Genomic DNA, 16,748 nt, shown 5'->3' with positions numbered 1-16,748 from the left:
GGGCGTCCAGCACCCAACGCTCGGTGGAGATGGCCTCCCACACGCTGACGAAGTTCGCCAGCCGGCCTCCCACCGGGATGCTTCGGTGGGGGCCCGACCCCACGGCCGGTTCAGTCCTGCTTCGATGAGGCTTTGCCGCCTTGTCCTCCCTGGCGACGACGGCGGGGTCCGCCCGACTTGCCTCGTCCCCTGTAGGCTTCCTGTGACGAACGGGCCGCTTGACGGAAGGTGGAATATCCGCCGCCGGAACCTTTGGAGGCACCCTGCTTGCCTCCGGTGCTCCGAAAGGGCGGCCGTCGTTGCTGGAGAACACCAAGAGCTCGGGCCGTCTCCGTGTCCGTCTTGATGGCTTGCAGGGAATCGTCCACTGTTTTCCCAAACAGGTTGCTCCTGTCGAACGGCATGTCCAAAACTCTGTCTGCACGTCCTGCCGGAAGTCTGTTGCCTTGAGCCATCCACGCCGTCTAAGGCACACGCCGTTGCCCAACTGGCGAAACCCAGTGTCAGCGATGTCCGCCGCTATCATAATGACGTGGTCCGATGCCACTTCTCCATCCTGCAAGATCTCTAGGGCCTCCGCCCTCTTGTCGTCCGGTAGGAAGTCCAGCAAGGGGGCAATCTTGTACCACAACTCCCTGTCGTAGCGTGCTACGATAGCCAAGGCGTTGGCAGCCTTAATCGTCGTCGCTGCCGATGAGATGACTCTGCGTCCCATCGTGTCCAATTTCTTTCCCTCGCCGTCTGGGGGGCAGGGGGTAAGGTTGACATAGAGGCCAATGCCCCCCCCCCCCCGCTTTCTTCCTGGCTGCCGGAGATGACCGAGTCCGGGGCCGGCTGTGCCCGAAGGCACAAGGGGGCCGCGTCCGGGACCCGGTACTTCTCGTACCGATCCCTTCTCGCAGGCGTTGTGGATGGGTTCTTGAGGAGGGCGAGACCCTCATCCCAGATATCGTCCAGTAGAGGTACAGCGAGGACCGTCTTCCTCTTGGTCTCGCGCCGTAAAGGAACCTTTCTTCTCTTCCGGGCAGAGCTGGAAAAGCTTGGATGCCCTGGCGATCAGGGGCATGAAACGATCCAATCTCGTCGGGCGGGGAAGCCCGGGGAGGAGGTGACGACGGAAGATCCTCGTCGTAAACTTGGTCGTCTGTACCCGTCGCGGCTGTGTCCGTCCCCATATCATCCCCACGGGTCGTGGACGGGGAGGAGGGCTGAGCAGGGCGCGATGGTTGAAAAGGAGGTGGAGGATGAATCCTTCTCTTATGAGGAGGGCTCCCAGGAGGGGCCTGGCTCCGGGTCCCCCGTCGGGAGCGGTTCCTCCGTTGGTGGTAACGGCAATCTCGTCCTTATCTCCGAGCATAAGGACTGTATAGCCAACAAAATGGCCGCTGAGTTGTCTTGCAACACTGGTTGAGGGGATTCCGACGGGCGGTCAGGAACCTCGTTGGCACCCTCGACGTTCTCGTCGTCTCCTTTGTCGGGGTCCCTCCCGACGGGCTCGTCTTCCACGCCAATGCCGTGGCTTTAGATTTCGATCAGCTCCTCTTCAGAGGTTGAGGCCGAATCCACAATGGCCTCCTACCCCCCCCCCCCTTTTTCTTCTCCGTCGGAGGTTTCACGGGGGTCCTGTCGATGGGCTTGAAAGAGGACTCCCTCCGCGGTGGCAGGGAGACTCTGGGCACCGAGGTCGCCTCCACTGGTGTAGCCTCCACAGGCTGAGCCAGGGCCGCCGCAACTGTCTCGATAGAGGCCTTGGCAGGGTGGATCAAGGCTTTCACCACCTTAGGTGCGCTCACCGCCTTCTCCTTGGGGGGAGGGTCACCGCCTCGCTCCCCCTCCGATGGGGCCTTTGAGCTCGACCGGGACCTCTCCAGAAGCTTCGCCGGGTGCTCGGACTTCCTCTTACCCGAGCCAGAGCGTTGGCTCGTGGTTGATGGCGCCGGGGAGGTTGCGCCCTGCCTGGCAACCGAAGAGCCCGACCGTTCCGCGCTCCCGGTGCCAGCGGACTCACGGTGCTTGACCTTCTGTTGGGCCCCCGTCGCCGGGGCGCCCTCAAAGGTCTTAGAAGACCGCTCGGACTTCTTTTTCTCGCCTGACGGGCTCTTCCCTTCCAGTCAGTTGGCGAGACGCAGATGGCGGTCCTTCATGGTCCGCGCCGACATGTTCCCGCAAAACGCAGTCCTTCTCCACGTGCGTCTTGTCCTCATGCAGGCAGTAGAGGCAAAGGGAGTGTTCGTCCTCCTTGAAGACATTCTGAAGCTGCCATCCAGGGCAGACCCTGAACAGCTTTCCGGGCGTCGAGCTTCCCTTCTCCTTGGCCATGTCCGCGATGGGCCTGAGAAACTTCTGAGTCCTCCAAAAGCATGGCTCGACGAAATCTTCACCCTTGAGGGGCATAGAAGAATCCGACACGGGTCCCCGTTGATCGGATAAAGAAACGGTGGAGCTTGAGGCTCTTTTGACCGAAAAAAGAGAATTTTCCTATGAAAAAGCGCAAAAAGGCACTTAAGCTCGAGAGCAATAGCACGAGGATCCCAACACTTGAACGTGCGGTAAAAATCTGAGGATGGCTGCCAGAGGCGGGGCTTAGGGAGAGGGCAGTCATTGGCTGTGGTCAGTATGACACAGATCAGCGATTGATTACTACTACGAAAGACAGATCAGAAACGAAACTGATACTGATTTTTCTTTACCGAGGATTCCCAGCCTGACGACGGGGAATATTCATGAGCATGTGAATCCATGCCAGACCCCATGCTGGAGAAACAGTCAAACGTGATAATGACCCCGAAGGAAAGTGAGGCTAAAGAGAAAGGCATTCTCAGAAAGAACAAGAAATGTCCCACGACCCCACTCTCCCTACTGTCTTAGGCTGGCGAGGCCAGGCCACGTGTTCGGCAGCGCCGAAGGATCTCCTCCGTCGAAGTCACCGCCGTTGAAGTTCTTATTTGGCGGTGAAACAGCTTCTCAGCTATGGCGTCGAAGGAGGGTTCTAATGTAACGTACAATATTAAAAAACGACCAAAGGGTCGAGTAAATATTTTTTGCAATTTCTCTCGAGGAGCTCTGCGTAAAGGCGACCAATATCTGGGTGGAAAAAAACAATCTGAGGGACCTCGACGCGTGAGGGATTGTGGGTACAGTGCACGTCACTATAGGGATAGTGTTAGACACGCCTTGTCGACGTCCCCTTTTTCAACTACGAAAAACAAAATGCAATACTCTGCAGTGACCACTGGATGTCGGACTATGCACAGCATGTGATTCTAAGCAGATTAACAAACATCAGAAATAATTATGTTTTGCTGTTAACTATCATTTCGCACCAACTGCGATACGATTTCCACAGCAAAAAAAAAAAAAGATTGTGCCTTTAAAAGTTCCGCTGCAGGCGAGGCAGAAGCTGGGTTGTCAGCCCAGCCCAGATGAGGCAGCATCACGTGGTGAGATGAGGTTCTCAGCCGCCCCCCCTCACTCTGGCTCAACGTCCTCAGGTAAGGAGGCCGAGGCAGTGCTAGGGGAGGTTTGGATGGGGGAGCCGGGCCCTATTTAAAATGGTGTGGGTGCTGAGTGTAAGTGTGATATTTCTCCCGCCCGTTCGGGAGAAATATTATTCTCAGCCACTTTCTAACACCAGCACCCGCCATAATGATGCAGCCTGTGCTGCTGGTAGAAGAGGCCTTCTACGAGCAGCAGGCTGTGTTATTACTGCAGGTGCTGGTGTTAGAAAGTGGCTGAGAATAATATTTCTCCCGCCAGAATGGGCAGGAGAATATTATCAGACACTTACACCCAGCACTTACCGCCATAATAACGCCGCCTGAAGAGGACTTCTACGAGCAGCAGGGTGCGTTATTACGGCGGGTGCTGGATGTTAGAGAGCACCTCTAACACCCAGCACCCGCCATAATAACGCAGCCTGCTGCTCGTAGAAGAGGCCTCTATGAGCAGCAGGCTTCCTTGGTATATTCCTAGTTTGGGCTATATAATTAGGTGGTGCTTTAGTGCTACCTAAAAGGAAGAACTGCATTAAAATGCAGATGTGAGAAATGCAATGCTTGTAGATGTTTGGCTATTTGCCCCCCCCCCCCCATTGACTGCCAATGCTCATCCCTATGGCCATTTCCACCCAATTTCTGGCCAACACATCTCCTCGTGTGAGCTCTTTCAGCTCCTTTAATCAAACCCTTAACATTTCACTTTGTTTTTTCAAAGCAAACTTCTGAGTTAACGAAAGAAATAAAGAACAGCGGTCTGGTGGGGGGAGTTTGCAGGGAGATGGTAGGGGAGGTAGGGGATGGAGTGGGCCAGGCGGCAGGGTGAAACGAAAAAATAAATATGAGGACTCCTCTACGAGCAACAGGCTGCGTTATTACGGCAGGTGCTGGGTAGAGCGCGGCTGCTCTCCAACACCCAGCACCCGCTGTAATAACGCAGCCTGCTGCTCGTAGAAGAGGCAGGGGTGCTGAATACGCAGTAACCTGCTGGTGGCAAATGTCCGGGCCGCACTGTGGTCGCTGTAGTGCGCACATTTCAAAATAAGCCCTCTCCCCTAGGCCCCTAGGCCTCATATTGGTGTGCTTAGAGACCAGGGCTTAGTCCTTTCCTGCCTGGCCTGAGAAGTCGAGGAGCAGGTAAGTGCGTTTTTCATTTCACCCTGCCGCCCAGCCCGCTCCTTCCTTTCTTCCTCCCCCCCCTACCATCTCCCTGCAAACTCCCCTTACCCCCAACAGACCCACCCCTGTTCTTGTATCCCCTTCCCCAAATGGCATGCACACAATGATTAACTCCCATACACGTGCCCCCTCTCTCTTCTGGCCTCCCACCCTTGCACCGGTAACTCATGCAGACACCCATCTTTCACATCCTCTTACTCCTGTCCTGCACATTTCGTATCTTTTAACTGACCCTTAATTTCAACATTTCACCTTCCCTGGGCTAATTTTCACCCTGCCAGCCCTCCACATGCAGGCACCCTTTCTAGCACCCTTGCTTTCCCTCAGGCACCCAGTCACAAAACACAAGCACCATGTCTCTACCAGCTTCCCACACATCCCTTCTCTTGCACCCTGGATCTCTCCAACATCTCACACCCTTTAACCTTGACTATTGTGAAGCCTAGCCCAAACTCGTCTCTAGCACCAGCATAGTTCTCACTCTTGCACCAAAACTCACACCTTAGCCTTCTCAACATGCACACTCACACTCACTTATGTTTTCAAATAATGCTACTTCTCACTCAAGCTCTCATTTTTACTCAAAACTAGTGTTCATGTGTTCTTGCTCTAATCTTGCATATAGCCCCTCCACTCTCCCTTGCTCCCTGTCCCATGTTTCTTAGCGTTCATTCTCACTCACCCCACACCCCCTGGTTCTCTTACACAGTGCCTGCAATGAAAGTGAGTTTTAAAATGTTTACCAGAATCCAACTGTCTAGTCTGCTATCTCACAACCTGATGCCTCCGTTCAGAAGCGCATGGCAAAAGGTCCTGATTTATATGTACCCTCCCCTTTTGCGGCTAAGCCTACATCTAGTCTTTTGAACTGTTATTTTTTGCACCCCTAAATCGCCTACCCCAGACCCAATGACTTTTTGGTAGCTGGCATTAGTGGAAGATGGCATTTTAACACATAAAAACAAATAAAACTCAATCATTACAGATGCAGCCAATGATTCTGCAGTTTTATGCAGGAAACTTAAAGCTTTGTATAGGCGCTCTGGGGCAAAATACATGCAAACCTCCTAATTTGCATAAAGGTGAAAGGCCCCAACGTTGTCCCCGATTGCTGGGCTGGGTGTTGGCAAGTGGCTGCACTGGCATTTGTTCGGCTGTCGATTCGAGGCCCCACCCCCCAGAGTGAGTGTGCATTGTTGTGGGTAGGTAATGAGTTGCTTTTTGCCTATTTTGTAGGAATTGGTCTGCAGTGTAGAGGAAGATTAGGCAGAGAGGACCTTCCCAGTGTGATTTAGCAATGTGCCTTAAGGAGGTAAGCAAAGCCTAGTCCAACTTTTTATTCTAAAATTCTTTCATGCAATTCAAAGGCCTTCTGAAAGCAGGATGCGTTATTGGTGCAGGTGGCCGTGCTGGGAATTAATTTTCTCCTGCCCGTTTCGGTGGGAGAAATATCAATACCAGCCACTTGCTTGTGCTCAGCCCCGTACTAAAACTGTGCTTCAACACTGACTGCATGACCCCAGCCACACATCCTTGAACTGAAATTTTTTTTAGAGCTTTGTTTGCCCATTTATGCAGTGAACCTTTACATTTTACAGACATTGCACTGATGTTATACTTCAGGAGGTACATAGAAATCATTTCTGCATTCTTGCTAATTCTATATCTTGGGGTACAACTAATTCTGGTGACATTCACTAATCCAAAATATTTTAATTAGCTAAATCTGCTAATCAATTTTTGAAAACTACTTTATGCCTTGATTCTTGAGAGAAGCCTGGCTACTCGACCACACTACCAACCTGTGTAGTACAGACTTATACCAAAGGTTGGGTTCCTATTGCCAGGAGGTCAGGGTTGTTGTAGGGCACCCAAAGGGTACTGCATACAATCTTGCCTAACAGTGGGGTGTGCTGGTTTCAAAAAAAATGTAGTAGTGATCCAAAGATCCTTTCTAGCCTTGAGAACAGTAGTTCTCTCAAGGCTAGACCCAGGGTAACCCAGCAACAACATGCCCCTATTGCCAAAAAGTTGTTAAAGAGGATAACTTTAAAAAAGACACTATGGAGAGTCTAAAAAAAATATGACACCCATAAAAAGAGTCAATATTCTATGAGTGTGCAAAAAGGTTTCCACTCAGAGGTATTAAGGAAAAATAGCCCTCTAGTGAAGGAAAAAAAGTTCTGGGGTTGACACAGGTCTGGAAGATTTACCATTTCTATGAAAATCTTACCTAACATTATGGACTGATCACTTTACCCTGTAAAAATGGGCACAAAGCAAGTGAAGTAAAGCCTAAGTTCAGCAGACCAAAGCACTGTACACAGCACTTACGGGAGCACAATACGAAAATGGACATAAAAGCTGGACTTGTGCCTGAAGGAACAAGTTACTTACCTGTAACTGTTGTTCTCCAGCATGGGTCTGGCATGGATTCACATGCTCATGAATATTCCCTGTCAGGCTGGGAATCCTCGGTAAAGAAAAATCAGTATCAGTTTCGTTTCTGATCTGTCTTTCGTAGTAGTAACCAATCACTGATCTCTGCGTCATACTGACCACAGCCAATGACTGCCATCTCCCTAAGCCCTGCCTCTGGCAGCCATCTTCAGATTTGGTAGCACGTGAAGTGGCAGTATGACCAAGTGAAGAGCCGCAGAGGGGTAGGCGGGAGGGTTCGCATGTGAATCTATGCCAGACCCATGCTGGAGAAGAACAGTTACAGGTAAGTAACTTGTTCCTTCTCCAGCATGGGGTCTGGCATGGATTCACATGCTCATGAATATAAGACTACATAGTAGTACACACATGCACAACCACGGGAGGTGGCAAAAGGCTCAACTATAAGCAATACAACAACTCAACATTAAGCATCTCTTACCTCCTCACCAGGCTCACCTTAAGCGAACAGGTTGCGCAGCACTGCTTGGCTGACCCTGGAGTCCCGATCGACGCAGTAGAATCTTGTGAAGGTGTGCGTCGACCTCCACGTTGCAGCCCTGCAGGTGTCCAGCAGGGGCACACCAGACAGGAACGCCATGGTAGCAGCGATCACTCTGGTCGAATGGGCTCTCGGACGGCCGGGCAGCTGTCGGTTTGCCAACCGGTGACAGTGCATGATGCAGCCGGAGAGCCATCTGGAAATGGAAGACTTCAAGAGCGCCTTCCCTTGATTCACAGGTCCAAAGTTCACAAACAGCTGTGATGTCCTCCGAAAACTCTTTGTGCAGTCCACGTAGAACTTCAGCGCTCTAGCCACATCCAGCGAGTGCAAAGTCCTCTCGGCCGGCGACGAAGGAGACGGGAAGAAAACACGTAACACCAGGGGCTCGTTAAGATGGAAGTCCGACGGCACCTTGGGCATAAAGGAGGGGTGCGTCCTAAGCACCACCCTCGAGGCATGGAAAGTCAAGTACGGTGCTTTGCAGGATAGGGCCTGGATCTCTCCCACTCGTCGTGCGGAGGTAATGGCCACCAGGAATGCAGTCTTACACGACACAAACTTCATCGGCGCGGAGTGCATCGGCTCGAATGGGGGCCCCATGAGCCTGGTCAGCACCACGTTAAGTTCCCACGCCGGGGCGGGGGCCTTCACCGGCGGGAACGACCGGAACAGTCCTTTCATAAACTCTTACCAGTCGATGGGACCACAGGGACGTCCGTCCTGTGGTTCCGGTATATCTGGAGATTGCCGCCAGATGAATCTTAATGGAGGCATGGGCTAGCCCAGCCTTGCCATCCGTAGGGGGTTGATCTTCTGTGCTCGGCACCAGATAGAGAACCTCTTCCACTTGTGACCGTAGCATTTGAGTGTCGAGGACGCCCTGGCCTTTGCAAGAACCTCTCTGCAGTCGGCCGGTATATCGTACCCTTCAAACTCTAGCGCTGCAGGAGCCAAGCCTGCAGGTTCAGCGACGCCGGGTCGTGGTGGAAGATGGCGCCTCCTTCTCTGGAGAGAAGATCCGTGTCCACCGACAGCTTGATGGGTGGGGACTTTGACAAGTCCAGAAGGTCCGGGAACCAGATCTGCCTCGGCCACACCGGTGCGACGAGGATCATCCTGCACCGTGACCTCTTGAGCTGGTTGATGAGTCGAAGCAGCAACGGCAACGGAGGGAACGCATACAGGTATAGGCCGTCCCAGGGGAACGAGAACGCATCGCCCATGCTTCTCGGCTGGGGGAACCTGCTGGCGAACCTCTGGCACTTCGAGTTCGTCGCTGTTGCGAACAGGTCGATTTGGGGTTTGCCCCATCGTCGGAAGAGTTGATCCACCAGATCCTGGCGCAGCTCCCACTTGTGACACGCGCGCAGCTCCCTGCTGAGCGAGTCGGCGATGGTGTTTCTTTCTCCCGCCAGATGGAAGGGAACTAGGAACATCCCCTGGGCGACCGTCCAGTGCCACAGATTCGGTGCCTCCTTGGATAGGGCTGGGGATCTGGTGCCTCCCTGCTTCCGTATGTAAAACATTGTCGTGGTGTTGTCCGTGAAGATCCGCACCACCTTGCCCTTGAGCGACGGGAGGAACGATTTGAGAGCCCAGAACACGGCTCGGAGTTCCAGGATGTTGATGTGCAGGAGCTTCTCCTCTGGGAGCCAGAGGCCTCTTGCGTGGAGATCTCCGGTGTGGGCGCCCCAACCCTCCAGGGAAGCGTCCGTCATCACCGTCTCCGGTACGCCGGCGTCTGAAAGTCCTTGCCCGCAGTGAGGTGCGCTCGAACGCCCCACCACTGAATCGCCCGCCGGAACACCTCGTTGAGGGGGACCTTGTCTTCGAAGGTGCCCGTCGCCTGCATCCAATGAGCGTCGAGAAATTCTTGAAGAGGGCGCATCCGTAGTATGCAGAGGCGCACCAGGTAGATGCAAGAGGACATCATCCCCAGGAGGGACTTGATGGACCTCACCCTGGCCACGTCCGTGGCTAGCAGGCGCTGCACTTTGCCCAGAATGGTCTTCGTCCGTTGTTCAGATGGTGCCGCCAGGCACCTCACTGTATCGAGCTTCGCTCCCAGAAACAGGGCCACCTGCGACGGCACCAGGTGGGACTTTGGGTAATTTATTGCGAATCCCAGGTCTGTGAGTAGCTGGACGGTCCTTGCAGTGTGTTCGACGGCGAGTTCCCTCGTCCTTGAGCGGATGAGCCAGTCGTCCAGGTAGGGGTAGACGTGAATCCCCTGCAGGCGCAGCCGCGCCGCCACAGGTGCTAGGCACTTGGTAAAGACCCTGGGGGCCGACTTCAATCCGAACGGCAGTGCTCTGAATTGGTAGTGGCGTCCCTGGACGAACCCGAGGAACTTTCGGTAACTTTGGAGGATGGGAACGTGGAAGTATGCATCCTCCAGGTCCAACGACGATAGAAAGTCGCCTTCCTCCAGCTGTCCCAGCACGTGCTGGAGGGTGACCATCCTGAACTTTTGTGACCTGATGTATTTGTTCAAATGACGAAGGTCCAGGATGGGGCGCCAGCCGCCAGTCTTCTTCCTGACGAGGAAGTACCTTGAGTACACCCCGGAGCCTCTTCGGGACGAGCTCGATGGCGCCTTTCCTGAGCATCGCCCGTACTTCCAACAGCAGTTGTGGGACGTGATTTTCCTTCCTGGCCACAGGTGGAACGTGAGGGCACTTCTTCAGGAATTTGATAGTGTCCTCTTGCCAGGGTATCCAGCACCCAACGGTCGGTGGAGATGGACTTCCATACGGCGACGAAATTCGTCAGCCGGGATCCCACCGGGATGCTTCGGTGGGGGCCCAAGGCCACGGCTGGTTTAGTCCTGCTTGGAGGTGGTGGCCTTGCCGCCCTGGCTACCTTGCCGACGGCGGCGAGGCGCTCCCTGCTTGCCGCGACCCCTGTAGGCCTCCTGAGACGAGGAGCGTGCCACCTGGCGGTAGGACGAGCGACCGCTGGATCCCTTAGAGGCCCCTTGTCTGCCTCCGGAGCTCCGAAAGGGCCGTCGTTGCTGAAGGGCTCCTAGGGCGCGGGCCGTCTCCGTGTCCGTCTTTATGGCTTGGAGGGATTCGTCCACCGCCTTCCCGAACAAGTTGCTGCCGTCGAACGGCATGTCCAACACCCTGGTCTGGATGTCCTGACGGAGGTCGGTCGCCCGGAGCCAACCCTGTCGTCGTAGGCAAACTGTTGCCCAGCTGGCGGAACCCGGTATCGGCAATATCGGTTGCCACCGTTATGGCGTGGTCCGACGCCACCTCGCCTTCTTGAAGTATTTCCAGGGCCTCGGACCTCTTGTCGTCCGGTAGGAAGTCCAATATTGGGGCCAGCTTAAACCAGAGCTCCCTGTCGTAACGGGCCACGATCGCCAGGGCGTTGGCCGCTTTGATGGTCGTCGCCGCCGACTAAATGACCCGTCGCCCCATGGCATCCAACTTCCTCCCTTCGCGGTCCGGAGGGGAATTCGATGTTGAGGCTCCTGACCCCGCCGCCTTCTTCGCCGCCGCTGAGATGACCGAGTCTGGCGTTGGCTGGGCCCTGATGCACAGGGGGAGTGGTCTCGGGGACCCGGTACTTCTCGTACCGGTCCCGTTTGGCTGGTGCCGTGGAGGGGTTCTTGAGTACAGACAGGCCCTCCTCCCAGATGTCCTCGATTAGAGGCACCGCAATGACAGTCTTCCTCTTGGCCTCCCGGCGCTGATAGAGGAAACCTTCCTTTTTCTGCTCCTCTGGGCAGAGCTGGAACAATTCGGACGCCCTGGCGATCATGGCGTGGAATGAGCCAATCTCGTCGGGCGGAGAGGCCCGTGCGACGGGAGACCCGTTCCGTCGTCGTCGCCCTCAGAACCCATCGTCGAGCCCACCGCACCGTCATCTCCCGACTTGTGGGAGGATGAGGAGGGAACTGCAGACCTTACGGGGGCGAGTGGAGGAGAGTGTTGGGTCCTCCGTCGTTTGTTCCGAGGACTTCCCGACAGGCCAGGTTGCGGGTCCTCCGGCCTGGGCCGTGGTAATCTCGTCCATCTCAGAGCATAAGGACTGGATTGCGACCAAAATGGCCGCCACGCTATCCTGAGGCCTAGGTTCCGCCGGAAGGGAAGGCTGCTCTTCCTCGCCATCGTCTTCCTTGGTTATCTCCCGAGGATCTTCCTTGCGGGATCGAAACTTCTCGAATTGGACTTCGAGATTCCTCACGGCCTCGGTCAGTTCCCCCCCCGAGGCTGACTCCGAGCTCGAGGAGGCTACCGTGCCCCCCCTCACCTCTTCCATCATGGAGGCCATGACGATGGGCTGAAACGAGGATTCCCTCCTTGGCGGCAGGGAAACTCTAGTCCCGGAGGCCGTCTCCTCTGGCGGGGTCTCTGCTGGCTTGGCCAGAGTCGCCGCGATCGCCTCGATAGAGGCCTTTGCCTGCTGGGTAGGGGCCTTCACCACCTTAGGTGCATCCTGGGCCTTCTCCTTAGGGGGAGGAGCGACGCCTCGCTCCCCCTCTCTCGAGATCGGACGGGGCTTCTCCCGAAGCTTACCCGGGGTCTCGGACTTCCTCTTCCCCGAACCCGAGCGCTGGCTCGTGGTTGATGGTACCGGGGAAGGTGCGCCCTGCCTGGTGACCGAAGAGCCCGACCTTTCGACGCTCCCGGAGCCAGCGGACCAGCAGCGCTTGGCCTGGTGTTGGGTCCCTGTCGCCGGGGCGCCCGCACAGGACTTAGAAGCCCGCTTGGACCCTTTCTTCTTCTCACCCGTTGAGCCCTTCTCCAACCAGCTGGCGAGACGGGATCGACGGTCCCTCATGGTCCGCTCCGACATGTTCTTGCAGAACTGGCAGTCCTTCTCTACATGAGTCTTGTCCCCATGAAGACAGTAGAGGCATCGCGAATGTTCGTCCTCAAACACATTCTGCAGCCCGCATCCAGGGCAGCTGCGAAACAGCTTGGGTCCGGGTGACGAACTCGCATCCTCGGCCATCTCGAAGTAGGCCGCAAATCTTCTGGAATCCTCCAAAAGGTTGATTCGACGAAATCTTCACCCTTGAGGGGCGTAGGAAAATCCCGCAACAGGTACCCGTTAACGGAAGTAGAAACGGTGGAACTTGATGCTCGATTAACCGAAAAATGTGAAAATTCACCTGAAAAAGCGCGAAACACGCAGCAAAAGCTCGAGAGCTAAGCACGAGGACTCCCAACACTTGAACGTGCGGTAAAAATCTGAAGATGGCTGCCAGAGGCGGGGCTTAGGGAGATGGCAGTCATTGGCTGTGGTCAGTATGACGCAGAGATCAGTGATTGGTTACTACTACGAAAGACAGATCAGAAACGAAACTGATACTGATTTTTCTTTACCGAGGATTCCCAGCCTGACGGGGAATATTCACGAGCATGTGAATCCATGCCAGACCCCATGCTGGAGAAAGATATTTCTAAGATTAAGAACTGTGTGGGAGGAATGAAACCATTAGACAACATGTCGCACATATACTCTTAACCCACCAGCAACAAATAAGGTGCTATCCCCCCACACTTACCTGAAGTATCGTTTTTGGCTGCTGGTGCTCTTTTCCATGGCATCGAGTGAACCCATCCCTCTGTATTTCTTTAGCCTTACTCCCTCTGAGAAGAAATATTCCCCAGGGGCCTCAGTGGTAGCTGCCAGCAGTGAGCCCATCATTACTGTTTTGAGAAACCCAGGGGGCAATGGGGATGGGGGAGACAAGAGAACAGTTTTGAATATTGGGAAAAAACACACTTTGCCAGTCTATCTGCCGATTTCAATGCAAAGGTGGAAAGGGCATGCAGAGCAATCGAAATGTACATGTTCAGCAACATCGGTTAGATAACATTCAATTGCGAGAGTTCCTAGGTAGACCAAGTATAAAATACAATGCTGATAAATAAACACTTCTGTGGCAGAGGTTGGTAGGGGAGTGTTAGGCGGGAATTGATGTAGTAACCCTGTGGGAGACTACACAAACCTTGTACTCTTGGTATTAGGTAACCCACCTATTGGTATAGGCCTGTACTACACAAGTTGGTAGTGCGACTGATGAGCCACGCTTATCTCAAGAGAGGTAAATGTGAGCGGTAGCAATGAAATCCAACAATACAAGTAACCAAGTAACACATATACTCAAGGTTGTTACAAATAATTATTTAACAATAGTTTTTAAATAAGCATTCTTTAAAAAATGGCAACATATGTAGCAAAAATCCACTTTAAAATACTTTCTCAGAATCAACACAAAGCAAGTAGATCCTATTAGAGATGCTTCATACACACCCCTTAGACCCTGAGGTGACTTCACTAACTAGAACAGTAATAGCATTTATATATTGTGTATGTTAATGTTAAAGGGTATTTATATAGCACACTGTCACCAACAGAATTTGTCCCCAGGCGGATCTATAAACAAGGAGGTGGGGGTGGGTTAGTAGGGTGAAGAGGGCATAGGAACGTGAGAGGCGGTGTCATGTTGGCAGCTTCAGTTTGGTTTTCACAGTGCGCCGAGCTTGGGTGTGAAGATCAGATCGATGAGTCCTTGTGTGCTGTTGGTGAGACTTGTGTTGATTGTTGGTGTAGTGAAGTGCATGCAGTTTGCTGTGCAAAAAGTGGATGTGTGGGTTTGAGAGAGATAAGTATGCAGAAATTTGAGTTTTTGGGTTAGTGTTTCTTAATTCTTGTAATTCTTGTTCCAAGTATCCAGTTGTCATACAGGGTAGGCATATTATCTTTTCTTTCCAGTCTGTCCAATTTCTATGGGCGATTGTGTGGCAGGTTGCCAGCTGTATTATTTCGACCTTGGTGCGCCCGGTTGGGCAAGCATTTTCCCCTCACTCTGGTATTGATACTCCCTTCCTATCTATTTACTGTTGGTGGTCCATTGCTGCCCGCGTTTACCCTGTGGGAGAAGGTGTTCTTGATAAGTCATCTTTACCCTTCCATCCCGATCGATCCACAAACGTCCTTTGGTATGATTCTAGATTATCCATCTTTCAATTGGTAAATTGATATACCGTAGATTGTTATTCCCTTACTTCCTTTGATGGGCGATAGCTTAGGGCATAGGGGATCGGTTTCCCCCTCCGCATTGTTTCAGCTGTGTATTGCCCTATAGGCATGATTTTGGTTATGGAAGCCAAGATTTGAGGAGTTCTCTGAATAAGAGGTGATCTCTTGTGTTACATATGTTCTTTGGTAGCTCATTCCAGGTTTTTGGGGCAAGTTGAGAAAGAAAATGTTACAGGAATAACAAAGATTAAACAGGTTCTCAGAGCATGTGAGCACTTTCAAATCTTCCAATGAAGTCTAGATAAAAACCTTTCCCAGCAATAATAGTTTAAAACCAATGCATCACCTATGAGGGACATTAAGTACCAAAGTCAAATAGAGAAGCGTCTGCAGGGAGTCAGGACAGCCAAAGTCAATTGGAGCAAAGTCTATGGAGCAGAGGCACTTCTTAGATATCAAGTCTTCCACAAAGTTAAGAGTTTCTCGAAGAATAATCATTGTAGGGTCACAAGCGGTTACACTTGTTAAGGGTAGAGCAGTAGAGCAGAAATCAACTCTAGAAAAGCAGCTACTGCAAGTCTCAACTGAGAAGAGCAAGCTACAGACAAGGAGGTAAGTACCCCAAGTCAGAACAGTACCTTTGGTTAGAAGAGTGGTCCAGCTGGCTTCTGTCTGGTTGCAGTGATGCAGATCCTGTGTTCCTGGGCCTCAGTCATGGGGACAAGAGGGAGGACGTCTGGGGACTCATGTAGCAGCAATATGAAGGGCAGCGGCAGCTACAGGCTCTTTTCGGATTAGAGGCACTTTGCGGTTTCAATGCTCGGTAAACGGCACCATCACAGATCTTGGACACTGGTCGGGCTTCCTTGAGTCCTGCACTCTGGTGAGGGGACTATAGCTTGCTTTGTTCTGCTTCTAGAGGGTCCTCGGGAGCCTCTGGGAGCTTTTGGCTAGATTACAGAGGTTGCACTCTACTACGGATTTCTGGAGCCCTGGCACTCTTTTCCTGCAGCAGCAAAGTAGTACAGCCAGTTGGGGAAGGTCTTCAAGCAAAGTGTCTCAGGGTTAGTTGGTCCCATTAACCCAAAGGAAGAAGTCGTCCTTTCCAAAGCTTCTCTTGTCGATCAGAAAAAGGAGTTTCACCACAGCAGCAGGGCTTCACCGGGTAATTCAAAGGTGCAGGAGGATGCAGCAAGCTTCATTCAGTTTCTTCGTTGGGTTGTTCTTCCCAGTGGTAGACTGTCTTCAGTCTCAAAACCCTCACCTATTGTGCAGGTTTATCCCATTTATGCACAGCCTAGCTGTCACTCACAGCAGGGTGGCTGTCCTGCAAGGACAGCCAGCAAATTAGGACTGGGTGCATTCAGGATTCCTGGAGACAAATGACACTGGAGTTTTGGGCACCACCCTCACTTCCTGCCCTTACAGACACACTGGAGCCAGAGGCGGGTTTCAGTACTGAAGCCCGCCAACGGCAAAACTAACCTGTCAAGTGGCACAGCGAGTAGAGTGCTTGCTTTGACATCCGTTTAGAGCCTGCTAACGCAGGTTTGAATCCCGGCAGGGCCAAACTCAGCCTTTCATCCTTCCGAGGTCGATAAATGATCACCACACACCGTGGGTAATAATTAGCAGCGCTCAGATACCGGAGGGTTTGTAGCGCTATATAAATGCCAAATTATTATTATTATTAACAAAGGGGTCAAACCTGGTTTGTCACATAGAGTAAAACCCAAGAAAGAACTCAATCAAGAAATGACAACCGGGCCATTTTGACACAATGGTCACCCATTGGTGCTATACTGCAGCTGAGGATTCAACCTGCGGTAGAAAAGCACAATGGTAGGAACATTAAACCACTGCCACCAGCCATTTAAAGTTGTGAGGGTACAAAATGTTACAGGAGTAAGTAGGAAAAGGGGCTACTAAGTAACCCCCCCCAGCACTCCACATAAAATGGGGTGCGCTGGACCTACAAGGATAAAAAGGTACGTAAAGTCAATTTCACTTTACTATTCTCGGGAACGGTAGTTCACACAAGAAAAGGTATTTAAACCTAATGAGAAACCTAAAAGGATTTCTATGTGACACTGCACTGAAGGTGCCGTGCGTCACCATACGAAAAGTAG

General features: G+C 52.7%; 1 protein-coding gene across 7 annotated transcripts in view; it reads right to left on the bottom strand.

The window, feature by feature from the left end:
* IMPDH1 (inosine monophosphate dehydrogenase 1) overlaps positions 1-16,748 on the bottom strand; it is a 971,605-nt gene that overhangs the window by 90,849 nt on the left and 864,008 nt on the right. For all 7 annotated transcript variants that reach the window (XM_069629569.1, XM_069629570.1, XM_069629571.1 and 4 more), the window contains one exon: positions 13,139-13,283. In XM_069629569.1, coding sequence (XP_069485670.1) covers positions 13,139-13,283 — 145 coding nt within the window. The remainder of the gene's footprint in view (positions 1-13,138; positions 13,284-16,748) is intronic.

The sequence above is a fragment of the Ambystoma mexicanum genome, chromosome 12 (assembly GCF_040938575.1).
Source record: "Ambystoma mexicanum isolate Mex_15411 chromosome 12, UKY_AmexF1_1, whole genome shotgun sequence".
NCBI classification, from domain to species: domain Eukaryota; kingdom Metazoa; phylum Chordata; class Amphibia; order Caudata; family Ambystomatidae; genus Ambystoma; species Ambystoma mexicanum.
Note: the sequence above shows the minus strand (reverse complement) of the source record. Positions and strands in the feature narration are given on the sequence as shown.